The 12500-nt window shown below is 40.8% G+C and overlaps 1 protein-coding gene across 4 annotated transcripts in view; it reads left to right on the forward strand.

The window, feature by feature from the left end:
- Nucleotides 1–12500, forward strand: part of LOC133644918 (arf-GAP with Rho-GAP domain, ANK repeat and PH domain-containing protein 3-like) — a 40139-nt gene that overhangs the window by 16758 nt on the left and 10881 nt on the right. For all 4 annotated transcript variants that reach the window (XR_009824850.1, XM_062039676.1, XM_062039675.1 and 1 more), the window contains exons 17-30: nt 409–550; nt 644–748; nt 827–980; nt 1052–1154; nt 1240–1438; nt 1507–1570; nt 1642–1805; nt 1884–2096; nt 5166–5271; nt 11769–11916; nt 11989–12057; nt 12120–12194; nt 12261–12378; nt 12460–12500. The exon at nt 12460–12500 is cut by the window's right edge. Coding sequence is in view for 3 of the 4 variants with exons in the window: in XM_062039676.1 (XP_061895660.1) it covers nt 409–550; nt 644–748; nt 827–980; nt 1052–1154; nt 1240–1438; nt 1507–1570; nt 1642–1805; nt 1884–2096; nt 5166–5271; nt 11769–11916; nt 11989–12057; nt 12120–12194; nt 12261–12378; nt 12460–12500 (1701 nt within the window). In the remaining variant the exon portion in view is untranslated. The remainder of the gene's footprint in view (nt 1–408; nt 551–643; nt 749–826; nt 981–1051; nt 1155–1239; nt 1439–1506; nt 1571–1641; nt 1806–1883; nt 2097–5165; nt 5272–11768; nt 11917–11988; nt 12058–12119; nt 12195–12260; nt 12379–12459) is intronic.

Below are 12500 nucleotides of genomic sequence, written 5' to 3' on the forward strand. Positions count from 1 at the left end.
GCCCTAGTGTCCAAAAAACTTTGTTACTTAGAATATGTTCCCCATACTAAAGTGTTACCAAAAACATATAACTTTGTCTTGAATTTGAAAAAAACCCCAACATTTTATTTTTCACTAAAGAAGGGTTTGGTGAATGCGCATATGAAACTGGTGTGGTTCGGTACCTCCAACAAGGTTAAGAACCACTGCTCTAAAAGCAGATTGGAAGTATTTTACTATCATTGGGAGTGCTTTCCACTCTAAAAGTAATGATTATCGCAATTTATCAGATTAGTCTTTTTCAGCCATTTTGTAAAGTCCTCAATGACTTGCCTGTGAATAGTCTCCGATCACCCAGGTCCTCGTGTTCCCAGGGCGTTGAATCAATCGCAACTGAACCGTTCCGATGTTTGTGCGTGTCGACTGCAGGTGTTATGTTCCGCTGTCTCCGAACATACGCTCCTCAAAACTGTCACTCACATCTTTTCTGAAGCAAGAGCTAATCACCTGGCAAGCACCGCCCACGGGCAGCAGACAAACAGAGACCTGCTAGTGAACTGTAGAGTCCCAGGTCAGAACCAACACCACTACTATGATTATTCTTTGCTTACCAACTATGAAGGATTAGAGGACAAACTCGTCTTCACTACTTGATTTCCCGCAGATCCTGGTGTCTATGACGAGATCATGAAGACGGTTGTTTACTCTGGCTTTCTCTTCAGTTCCAATTGCGTCAGCAGAGCGACGCTGTCCCGCCGGTCTCGAGAAGGTTCGGCTCCCAGTTTTGACAGATGTCTGACAGATGCGGTGACATGTTTGCATCACATGCCTGTCTGAACTGTGACAGACTTCCAGAAGTTCTGGTGTTCGGTGGATCAGTCTCTGCTGTTCTACCCTGCGGAGCGATCAGCAGAACCGTGCATGGAGATCGGTCTCAAGGACGTGGTGTGTTTGGGAGTCAGCCGACCAGACTTGCTCAAAAACAACGGTTTTGTGGACAGGTGAGGTGTAGGTCTGCCACATGTTGGTCAAAAGTGAAACCGGGGATTTACTCTGTATTTTCTGCGCTCAGATTCCGTTACACTTTTGAACTGTATTTGACTTCGGACAAACTCTATCAGTTTGGTGTGGAGACACCCGAGGATCTGCACGCCTGGACCAGTGCCATCGGGAAAGTTGGTTGTTTTTCGAATGCTTTTTCACATCGTTTCAGTCCCATCCCAAGTTCTGCTGGTCTAATAATGCGTGTGTGCTTGCTAGGCTTCCACGCCGCTCAGCTGTCACTGCCTGTTGACTCGGGAGTTTGAGCGCATTGGGCGACTGCGGTACCGAGCGATGTTGGACCCTCAGCAGTGGAAAGAGGCTTACTTTGTCCTGCAGAAGTCCAACCTTTTCATCTGTCCCCAAAACGACGGCGCTGCAGAAGACATCATCAACCTGAAGCGGCTGCAGGAGCTGAGTCAGTAGTTTTTGACGTCTCTAGACCCAATCCGGGGTTGTGTCGGACTGATTATGTTTGTGTTGAAGGTGTCGCCTCGGAAAGCCAGAACCACGAGAAGAAAGACATCCTGGTTTTGGTTGAGAAGGGGAGGTGAGTGGACTTCAACATCAGTTTTTTGTCCTCTGGCTGATCTTTGACGTCTCATGTCTCTGTTGTGTCAGGACGTTCCACCTGCAGGGCGTCGGACGCACAGACTTCACCTTGTGGTACGCAGACGTTCAGCGGGCTGCCGGCGGGAAGGGAAACTCTCTGCGAGAGCAGCAGCTGAGCAGGCATGACATCCCCATCATCGTGGACAGCTGCATCGCCTTCATCACGCAGTATGGTGAGCAAAGTGCTGATGAGGCCACACCATGGAACCTGGCCCCAGGGTGCCTGAACCTGTCGGTGTCCATGCCTGCAGGTCTGGGTCACGAGGGGATCTATCGCAAGAACGGAGCCAAGTCAAGAATCAAACTGCTCATGGAGGAGTTTCGCAAAGATGCCCGTAATGTCAAACTACGCATCGGAGACCACTTCATCGAGGACGTGACGGACGTCCTGAAGCGGTTCTTCAGGGAGATCGATGACCCCGTCTTCATGATCGACCTCCATCCGCTGTGGCAGGAAGCTGCCAGTGAGTCTCTACTTCCTGTCCACTGGACCTTAAGTCGCCTGTTGTCAGTGTTTAGTTTGAAAGATAAGTAAGCTGTCCCTCAAATTGGGGATTGGAAAATATCCAAGTTAGGAATCTTTAATAATTGGATCCAAAATAAAGTTACCGTATTTTCCGGACTATAAGGCACACTTAAAATCATTTTTTCCCCCTCAGAACTCGACAATGCGCTTTAAAACCCGGTGCGCCTAATGTGCGGAATAATTATGGATTTGCTTACCGACCTCGAAGCAATTGTATTTGGTGCATGGTGTAATGCTAAGTGTGACCAGTAGATGGCAGTCAAGAGATACGTGTAGACTGCAATATGATGGCAGTCACACATAAGAGATACGTGTAGACTGCAATATGATGGCAGTCACACATAAGAGATACGTGTAGACTGCAATATGATGGCAGTCACACAGAAGAGATACGTGTAGACTGCAATATGATGGCAGTCACACATAAGAGATACGTGCAGACTGCAATATGATGGCAGTCACACATAAGCGATACGTGTAGACTGCAATATGATGGCAGTCACACATAAGAGATACGTGTAGACTGCAATATGATGGCAGTCACACATAAGAGATACGTGTAGACCGCAGTATGATGGCAGTCACACATAAGAGATACTTGCAGACTGCAATATGATGGCAGTCACACATAAGAGATACGTGCAGACTGCAATATGATGGCAGTCACACATAAGAGATACTTGCAGACTGCAATATGATGGCAGTCACACATAAGAGATACTTGCAGACTGCAATATGATGGCAGTCACACATTAGAGATACGTGGAGACTGCAATATGATGGCAGTCACACATAAGAGATACGTGCAGACTGCAATATGATGGCAGTCACACATAAGAGATACGTGTAGACTGCAGTATGATGGCAGTCACACATAAGAGATACGTGCAGACTGCAATATGATGGCAGTCACACAAGAGATACGTGTAGACTGCAATATGATGGCAGTCACACATAAGAGATACGTGTAGACTGCAATATGATGGCAGTCACACATAAGAGATACGTGTAGACTGCAATATGATGGCAGTCACACACAAGAGATACGTGTAGACTGCAATATGATGGCAGTCACACATAAGAGATACGTGTAGACTGCAATATGATGGCAGTCACACATAAGAGATACGTGTAGACTGCAATATGATGGCAGTCACACATAAGAGAGACGTGTAGACTGCAATATGATGGCAGTCACACATAAGTGATATGTGTAGACTGCAATATGACTCAAGTAAACAACACCAACATTGTATATGTTCCATTGAAAATATAGAACATATCTGGAGTTTTGTTTCGCAATATTATGCAAAAGCAACATTTCTTACCTTCTGGTACCTGCTGATCTGTATTTGGGATCTGCTTAAGTCCTGAAAAATTGCACGGATCCGCAGTCGAAAATTTTCTTTTTTTTCTCTATCTTCTTGTTATGTGACATTCATCCTCCACTGTTGCCATATTTAATATAAAGTAGTGTAAAGTTCTTACTTATATCTGTCAGTAAACTCGCCATGAAAGCACTAAAACATACCGGTGTAGTGAGTTTACATTATTCACCCAAGGAACTTTAGTTATTAGAGAGTTCCGGTCACGGGACACATTTCGGGCGTTGTTGTTGCACTAGTGAGCCACGGATGCTGCTCCGTGATTGATTGAAGTAAAGTGTGAATGTTGTGAAATGTGTGTAAAACATCATCTATGCAACATTTTGAGCAAAGAACCACCATTACATGTTATGTAGACCACAAGGAAGTCTTTTACATTTAGAAAATAATCATAATAATATGACTCCTTTAATGTGCCTTAAAAGCCGGTGCACCTTATTTATGAAAAAAAAAAAAAACATTTTTTAAATAGACCATTCATCGGCAGTGCGCCTTATAACCTATGGTCCGTAATATACGGTAAGCAGTCCCTCAAATTAAGGATGCTGCGTTGACCAGCATTCCTCCAATGGGGAATTCAAATTGCTAGTCTCTCCCAGATTCTTGTTATGGCACATAAGCTGATGTTTATATTCAATCAACAGGCAGTAATTGGTATTTTGTGGTTTATTCTCCAAGCTTAGAGGAAAAACGTGAGACCAATCTAGCACACCAGCGTTCCCCAGCCCGGTCCAGATCGGTCTAGCTCGGTCTAGCTCGGTCTCCCCTCCAACCCCCGGAAGTCCCATGATCTTCCCTCTGTCCCTCGCCCCCACTCCCTTTGTTTAGACTACTCCGAGTTATCGCTACTCTGACACATTCCAATCTAGAAGGCCAACACCTTACTATGAGACTCAAAAGAAGGAAGAATACTAGCTATTCTTTATATGACTATAGGAGTTTAGAAAGAAGTAACACTTAAATATGGATATGATTCTGATCTGCTTCCAACAGAAAATATCCATGTTAGGGTTCTTTAATAATTGGATCCAAAATAAAGTTACTGTAAAATGTATATACACAAATAAAACACATGCATACATCCTTAGCTTGATGCTAACGTACCAGGATTGCAGTCAATTTAACCTTAAAAATATTTACAAAATTACTTTTTACCGGAACAGGCTGGACAAAAAACAGCATTTGCATATGTGATGAAAGGTAAACAAGAGGGACAAGCGGTAGAAAATAGAACTGTAGAAACAAAGTAATGACTTGCTGACTGGGTGATGAGCGATACTGCAAATGTTGGTATTGATCCGATACAAAGTATGTATCAACGATATGAACAACACAACGATAAGAAACAGATAGGTGTAGAAGATAACTGAACAATGTTAATCTCATTACAGTAATATCGATCCAATGCTGATTCAACGCTTGATATCGATACCGATATTGAGATTAATCTGCCTAACAGTTCAGTGCTACCCTGAGTTTATTAGCTACAGATGCTTGGTGCTGTCAAAACTCTTACATTTCAGCATCTAAATACTGCAGCCGCCATTGAAGTGATTATCAGCCAAGTCTCATTGGGAGACCAGTCATCAGCTCACATTTTCTTTTCCCTCTTTACATCTCAGAAATCCCTTCCAAAGGCGCAAGGTTGGACCGCTACAAGGAGATCATCCGGTCTCTTCCGCGGGTCAACAGGATGACTCTGGCTGCACTCGTCAGTCACCTGTACAGGTGAGTTGTGACTGGAGCCAACATGGTCTTAGAAGGAAGACTCTTTAGTTGTCCCAAATAAAGAGATGTGCCTATTGTCAGGTTCAAACACTGATGGCATCTATTAAACAAGACAAGAGGCAAAGAATTAAACAGAGACAGAATTCAATTTGGACTCAATTGAGGAGACACGCCTGGACACACTGTACTCTTGTACAGTCTCCCGCACGCTCTGCCAAAAGATTGCATGCCTCCTTTTTTTATTTTGGACCCTCCCCGACCACACGGCCACCACTGTTTCCAAAGGACAAAAGTCGCAAAAATTTCACAGAAAAGGTCAGTTCAAAAAGAGTTCATAAAAGAGTTCAAAAAGAGTTCGTAAAATACTTCAAAAAGAGGTCGTCTGGAAATTGGGCAGATTCTGTCATCTCTTCGCTCTGAAGTCCTTGGGCCAGAACGAGTTGATTACCATACATGAAAGAACACAGAAACCCCTTCATGTGGCTTTCCCCCTTACACAGTGGAGTTTCTTCTTGGTAGGTTTCAAATTCAGCTTTTGTCTTCTTGCTAGGAACTAATTTCAACACAAAGTTTTTTTGTGATAACTTACAAACAATTATTCTAACACCTATAATTGAAGATGAACAATATACAAAAGAGTCGGTACAAACAATGAAGACATTCTGTAAAATGTTCACATGCTTGTGTCCATAATGCAGCCTTCCTTTGGTCGAAACTGAAAGTTAACTGGGCACATTCTTTCATTCAAACTAGACAGAATACGATGTGTGTGTGCATAGATAAAAAAAACAGTGCCAAAGCTAGTAATTTCTAAGGCAGGGGTGTCAAAGTCAAGGCCCGCAGGCCAGGTCAGGCCCGTGAATGAATGATCTATGGCCCCCGGGATGATATTTGATTAGTACTAGAAGCGGCCCGCAGGCCACAGCCGCCTGCTGCTGTTTTGCACGCACCAATACTCCATCAGTGTTGGCGCTAGGAATTTAAAAAATGGGGTCCCAGGGACCCCATCAAGTCATAAAAATGGGGTCCCACAGTAAACTTTTGGGGTCCCACTTTTTTGTAAGCGTTTTGAAAACAAATGATAAATGCATGCATTATCCTGTTATATCTCACATTATATATTGTGTTTTGTCATGAACGTTACTTCATTCATTACAAAAATAACACAAAAGAAAACAAATTTTAGACTTAGACATTAAATGGGAGACCGGGCTTTGTGCTCCGCCACTCCCAGTCTGTGGAACGCTCTCCCTGACCACCTGAGGGCACCACAGACTGTGGATGCTTTTAAAAAAGGCTTAAAAACCCTTCTTTTTTATTAAAAAAAAGCATTTTTTTAGATATATGCATACTAGTTTTATCTATTTGGCTGTTCTAGTTTTAATTTTAATTTTATTTTTTTTAAATTATCTTTTTATTTTATTTTTTATTTTTTTTATACACTGTAGCACTTTGAGGTTGTTTGCTCAATGTAAAGTGCTTTTTACAAATAACATGTATTATTATTATTATTATTATTATTATTATTATTATTATTAGTGGACAAACTTTATTGATCCACAAGGGAAATTGTTCCACACAGTAGCTCAGTTACAAAGGCTGGAAAGGATAGGGATGGAAAGGGTAATGCACTCCAAGGCACAAAAAGAGGGCAAAAACAATGTTTAAAGTAGACAAAAAATGTACCATAGTAGCAATATAAAATATAACTTATATGTAATATATACAGTATATAATATATACTGATATATTATATTTGTATATAATATATACAAATGAGCATGTACAATATTACAGTATCTCTGCAAAAACTGAAATCTAAATCAGATGAAATATCTCAAATAAGGGTGATATTTGCTTATTTTCTGTCTGATAAGATAATTCTTCTCACTAAGCAGATTTGATGTTAGAGTGTTTTACTTGTTTTAAGTGTTTTGCTCCTAAATGATCTCAGTAAGATATTACAGCTTGTTGCTGAGATTTGATAAATAAATGATAAATGGGTTATACTTGTATAGCGCTTTTCTACCTTCAAGGTACTCAAAGCGCTTTGACACTATTTCCACATTCACCCACTCACACACACATTCACACACTGATGGCGGGAGCTGCCATGCAAGGCGCTAACCAGCAGCCATCAGGAGCAAGGGTGAAGTGTCTTGCCCAAGGACACAACGGACGTGACTAGGATGGTAGAAGGTGGGGATTGAACCCCAGTAACCAGCAACCCTCCGATTGCTGGCACGGCCACTCTACCAACTTCGCCACGCCGTCCCTTATATAATATAATATATACAATATAGTATATATATATAATATATAATATAGGTCATCACGTTGATGAGCTATATCGAGTAAAACATGCTTGAAACTAGAATATCAAGTGATGCAAAGCTGTGTCATTAACACTCACAAGTATAAAATGACTTTTTTAAAGTAATAATTTCTTACTTCAAGCATGAAAAAAAAAATCATGATGCCGAGCGCATATCATGATGTCAAGATAATGGCACTAGCATTTACTTCATTTAAGAATATTTTTCAACATATTGAGCAAAAAGGTCTAATGTTTTTTTTCTACCAAGAAAAGTGCACATGTTATTAGTGAGAATATACTTATTTTAAAGGCCTACTGGAATGATTTTTTTTTATTTAAACGGGAATAGCAGATCCATTCTATGTGTCATACTTGATCATTTCGCGATATTGCCATATTTTTGCTGAAAGGATTTAGTAGAGAAAATCGACGATAAAGTTCGCAACTTTTGCTCGCTGATAAAAAAAAGCCTTGCCTGTAGCGGAAGTAGCGTGACGTCACAGGAGCTAGTATTCCTCACAATTCCCCGTTGTTTACAATGGAGCGAGAGAGATTCGGACCGAGAAAGTGATGATTACCCCATTAATTTGAGCGAGGATGAAAGATTCGTAGATGAGGAACGTTACAGTGAAGGACTTGAGAGGCAGTGCAGGACGTATCTTTTTTTGCTCTGACCGTAACTTAGGTACAAGCTGGCTCATTGGATTCCACACTCTCCTTTTTTTATTGTGGATCACGGATTTGTATTTTAAACCACCTGGGATACTATATCCTCTTGAAAATGAGAGCCGAGAACGCGAAATGGACATTCAGTGCCTTTTATCTCCACGACAATACATCGGCGAAATGCTTTAGCTACGAGCTAACGTGATAGCATCGTGCTTTAACTGCATATAGAAACAAAAAAATAAACCCCTGACTGGATAGAAAATCAACAATACTATTAAACCGTGGACATGTAAATACACGGTTAATGCTTTCCAGCCTGGCGAAGGTTAACAATGCTGTGCTAACGACGCCATTGAAGGTAACTTAGCAACCGGACTGCACAGAGCTATGCTAAAAACATTAGCTCTCCACCTACGCCAGCCAGCCCTCATCTGCTCATCAACACCCGTGCTCACCTGCGTTCCAGCGATCGGCAGAAGGACGAAGGACTTCACCCGATGCGTTTGGCGGCTCGGAGACGTAGGAAGTCAAGGTGAGGTCGGCGGCTAGCGCGGCTAGCGCTCCAACAAAGTCCTCCTGGTTGTGTTGCTGTAGTCCGCTGCTAATACACTGATCCCATCTACAACTGTCTTCTTTGCAGCCTTCATTGTTCATTAAACAAATTGCAAAAGATGTCCAGAATACTGTGGAATTATGAAATGAAAACAGAGCTTTTTGTATAGGATTCTACGGGGTACCATAACTTCCGTTACTCTGACTTCGTCACGCGCATACGTCATCATACCGCGACGTTTCAGCCGGATATTTCCCGGGAAGTTTTAAATGTCACTTTATAAGTTAACCCGGCCGTATTGGCATGTGTTGCAATGTTAAGATTTCATCATTGATATATAAACTATCAGACTGCGTGGTCGCTAGTAGTGGCTTTCAGTAGGCCTTTAAGGTATTTTTGGGTTCATTGAGGTTACCTAATTTGACTTGTTTTGGAAAGTCTTGACAAGCCGAGTTTTCTTGTTCTATTGGCAGATAATTTTGCTTAGTTCAAGTAAAATGCCCCTAATTTTTTTATTTTATTTTTTTATTGTTTTTGAACACTGACTTTTTGCAGGGTATGTAACAGCTGCAGAATAAAATAGAGAGTAGACCCAGCAGAAAATATACCGTATTTTTCGGACTGTAAGTGGCAGTTTTTTTCATAGTTTGGCCGGGGGTGCGACTTATACTCGGGAGCGACTTATGTGTGAAATGATTAACACATTAGCGTAAAATATCAAATAATATTATTGATGTCATTGACGTAAGAGACTAGACGTATAAGATTTCATGGGATTTAGCGATTAGGAGTGACAGATTGTTTGGTAAACGTATAGCATGTTCTATATGTTATAGTTATTTGAATGACTCTTACCATAATATGTGAGGTTAACATAGCAGTTGGTTATTTATGCCTCATATAACGTACACTTATTCAGCCTGTTGTTCACTATTCTTTACACATTTTAAATTGCCTTTCAAATGTCTATTCTTGCTGTTGACTTTTATCAAATAAATGTCCCTAAAAAATGCGACTTATACTCCAGTGCGACTTCTATATGTTTTTTTCCTTCTTTATTATGCATTTTCGGCCGGTGCGACTTATACTCCGGAGTGACTTATACTCCGAAAAATACGGTACATTATAAACAAAGAGAGGCAGCTAACATTTTATGCATATGTAAATGTATTCACTTATAAATAGAGATGTCCGATAATATCGGCCTGCCGATATCATCAGAATCAGAATCAGAAGAGTTTTTATTGCCATTGTTTGAGAACGGGTTCACAAACTAGGAATTTTTCTTGGTGCAATCGTGCGACATAAAACACACATAACATAGATTTGGTAATAACAAGAGCTGTAACTGAGCTATCAGTTACAGCTTTAAAATGTAATATCGGAAATTATCGGTATCGATTTTGTTAATTATCGGTATCGTTTTTTTTTTGTTTTTTGTTTTTTTTATTAAATCCACATAAAAAAACACAAGATACACTTACAATTAGTGCACCAAGCCAAAAAACCTCCCTCCCCCATTCACACTCATTCACACAAAAGGGTTGTTTCTTTCTGTTATTAATATTCTGCTTCCTACATTAAATATCAATATATATCAATACAGTCTGCAAGGGATACAGTCCGTAAGCACACATGATTGTGCTGCTCCACTAATAGTACTAACCTTTAACACTTCATTTTACTCATTTTCATTAATTACTAGTTTCTATGTAACTGTTTTTATATTGTAATTTTTTTTTTATTCAAGAAATGTTTTTAAATTGATTTATCTTATTTTCATTTTTTTAATTTTTTTTAAAAGGACCTTATTTTCACCATACCTGGTTGTCCAAATTAGGCATAATAATGTGTTAATTCCACGACTGTATATATCGGTATCTGTAATTAAAGAGTTGGACAATATCGGAATATCGGATATCGGCAAAAAGCCATTATCGGACATCCCTACTTACATATTCATTTACTTTCTTTTTTCCTTCATGGATCTAGGGATGTCCGATAATGGCTTTTTGCCGATATCCGATATTCCGATATTGTCCAACTCTTTAATTACCGATACCGATATCAACCGATATATACAGTCGTGGAATCAACACATTATTATGCCTAATTTGGACAACCATGTATGGTGAAGATAAGGTACTTTAGAAAAAAAAATAAAATAAGATAAATAAATTAAAAACATTTTCTTGAATAAAAAAGAAAGTAAAACAATATAAAAACAGTTACATAGAAACTAGTAATTAATGAAAACGAGTAACATTAACTGTTAAAGGTTAGTACTATTAGTGGAGCAGCACAATCATGTGTGCTTACGGACTGTATCCCTTGCAGACTGTATTGATATATATTGATTTAGGGCTATATAAATAAACATTGATTGATTGATTGATATTGATATATAGTGTAGGAAGCACAGACTGTATCCCTTGCAGACTGTATTGATATATATTGATATATAGTGTAGGAAGCAGAATATTAATAACAGAAAGAAACAACCCTTTTGTGTGAATGAGGAGGGAGGTTTTTTGGGTTGGTGCATTAATTGTAAGTGTATATTGTGTTTTTTATGTTGATTTAATTAAAAAAAAACAAAAAAAAACCATACCGATAATAAAAAAACGATACCGATAATTTCCGATATTACATTTTAACGCATTTAGGACATCCCTAATCTAAACTTGACTTTTTTCTATATCTTTATTGTAATATTTTCATAAAGTTTTGTTCTGTTTTTGGCCCAAGTAAGACAAAGAAAACAATCTAAAGTTGTCTTTCTTTAGTTTTTTAAATGCCACAATTGTAATAGTCCGCACAGATGTTCTCCCGTGCGGCCCCTGAGCTAAGATGACTTTGACACCTCTGGTCTAAGGTGTCCCACATCTTTGCTCAAAGGTGGGGAAAATGTTCTTCTCACAGTTCCTGTCGGCTTCATGCCCTCGTTTGCCTTCTCAGGGTCCAGAAGTGTGCCGACCTGAACCAGATGTGCACCAAGAACCTGTCGCTGCTCTTCGCTCCGAGCCTCTTCCAGACCGACGGCAAGGGACAACACGAGGTGAAAATCATGGAGGATCTGATTGACAACTACTTGTACGTCTTCGATGTAAGTAGAACCCGAAGCGGACGCCCCCCGTCCCCTCGAGGCCACGCCTGACCACACCTTTATCCCTCTCAGATCGACGAAGAACACCAGACTCGGATCGAACTGGAGCTCAGCCTCATCACCTCCTGGAAGGACACTCAGGTGTGTGCACGGCGTGAGGGTGGGAGGGGCTAATGTGCGTCTGATGTGGTCTGTGTCTTCAGTTGTCTCAGGCGGGAGACCTGATCATTGAGGTCTACCTGGAGATGAAGACACCTGACAGCTGTGTCACCCTCAAAGTACACACCCACACACACACACACACGTGTGAGGAACACACCTCACACCACCTATGACCCCTGCAGGTGTCCCCTACCATGTGTGCCGAGGAGCTGACCAACCAGGTGCTCTACATGAGGAACATTCCAGCTGGAGACAAAGACGTGTGGATGACCTTTGAGGTCATCGAGGACGGCCAGCTGGGTAAGTGGACCACACACACACACACACTGGCCCGCAGGTGTTTGCCTACGTACACACCTGTGTGTTGTTGTGTGTCCCTAGAACGCCCGCTGCATCCCAAAGAGAAAGTTCTGGAGCAGGCG

This window comes from Entelurus aequoreus, linkage group LG28, assembly GCF_033978785.1.
Source record: "Entelurus aequoreus isolate RoL-2023_Sb linkage group LG28, RoL_Eaeq_v1.1, whole genome shotgun sequence".
NCBI classification, from domain to species: Eukaryota; Metazoa; Chordata; class Actinopteri; order Syngnathiformes; family Syngnathidae; genus Entelurus; species Entelurus aequoreus.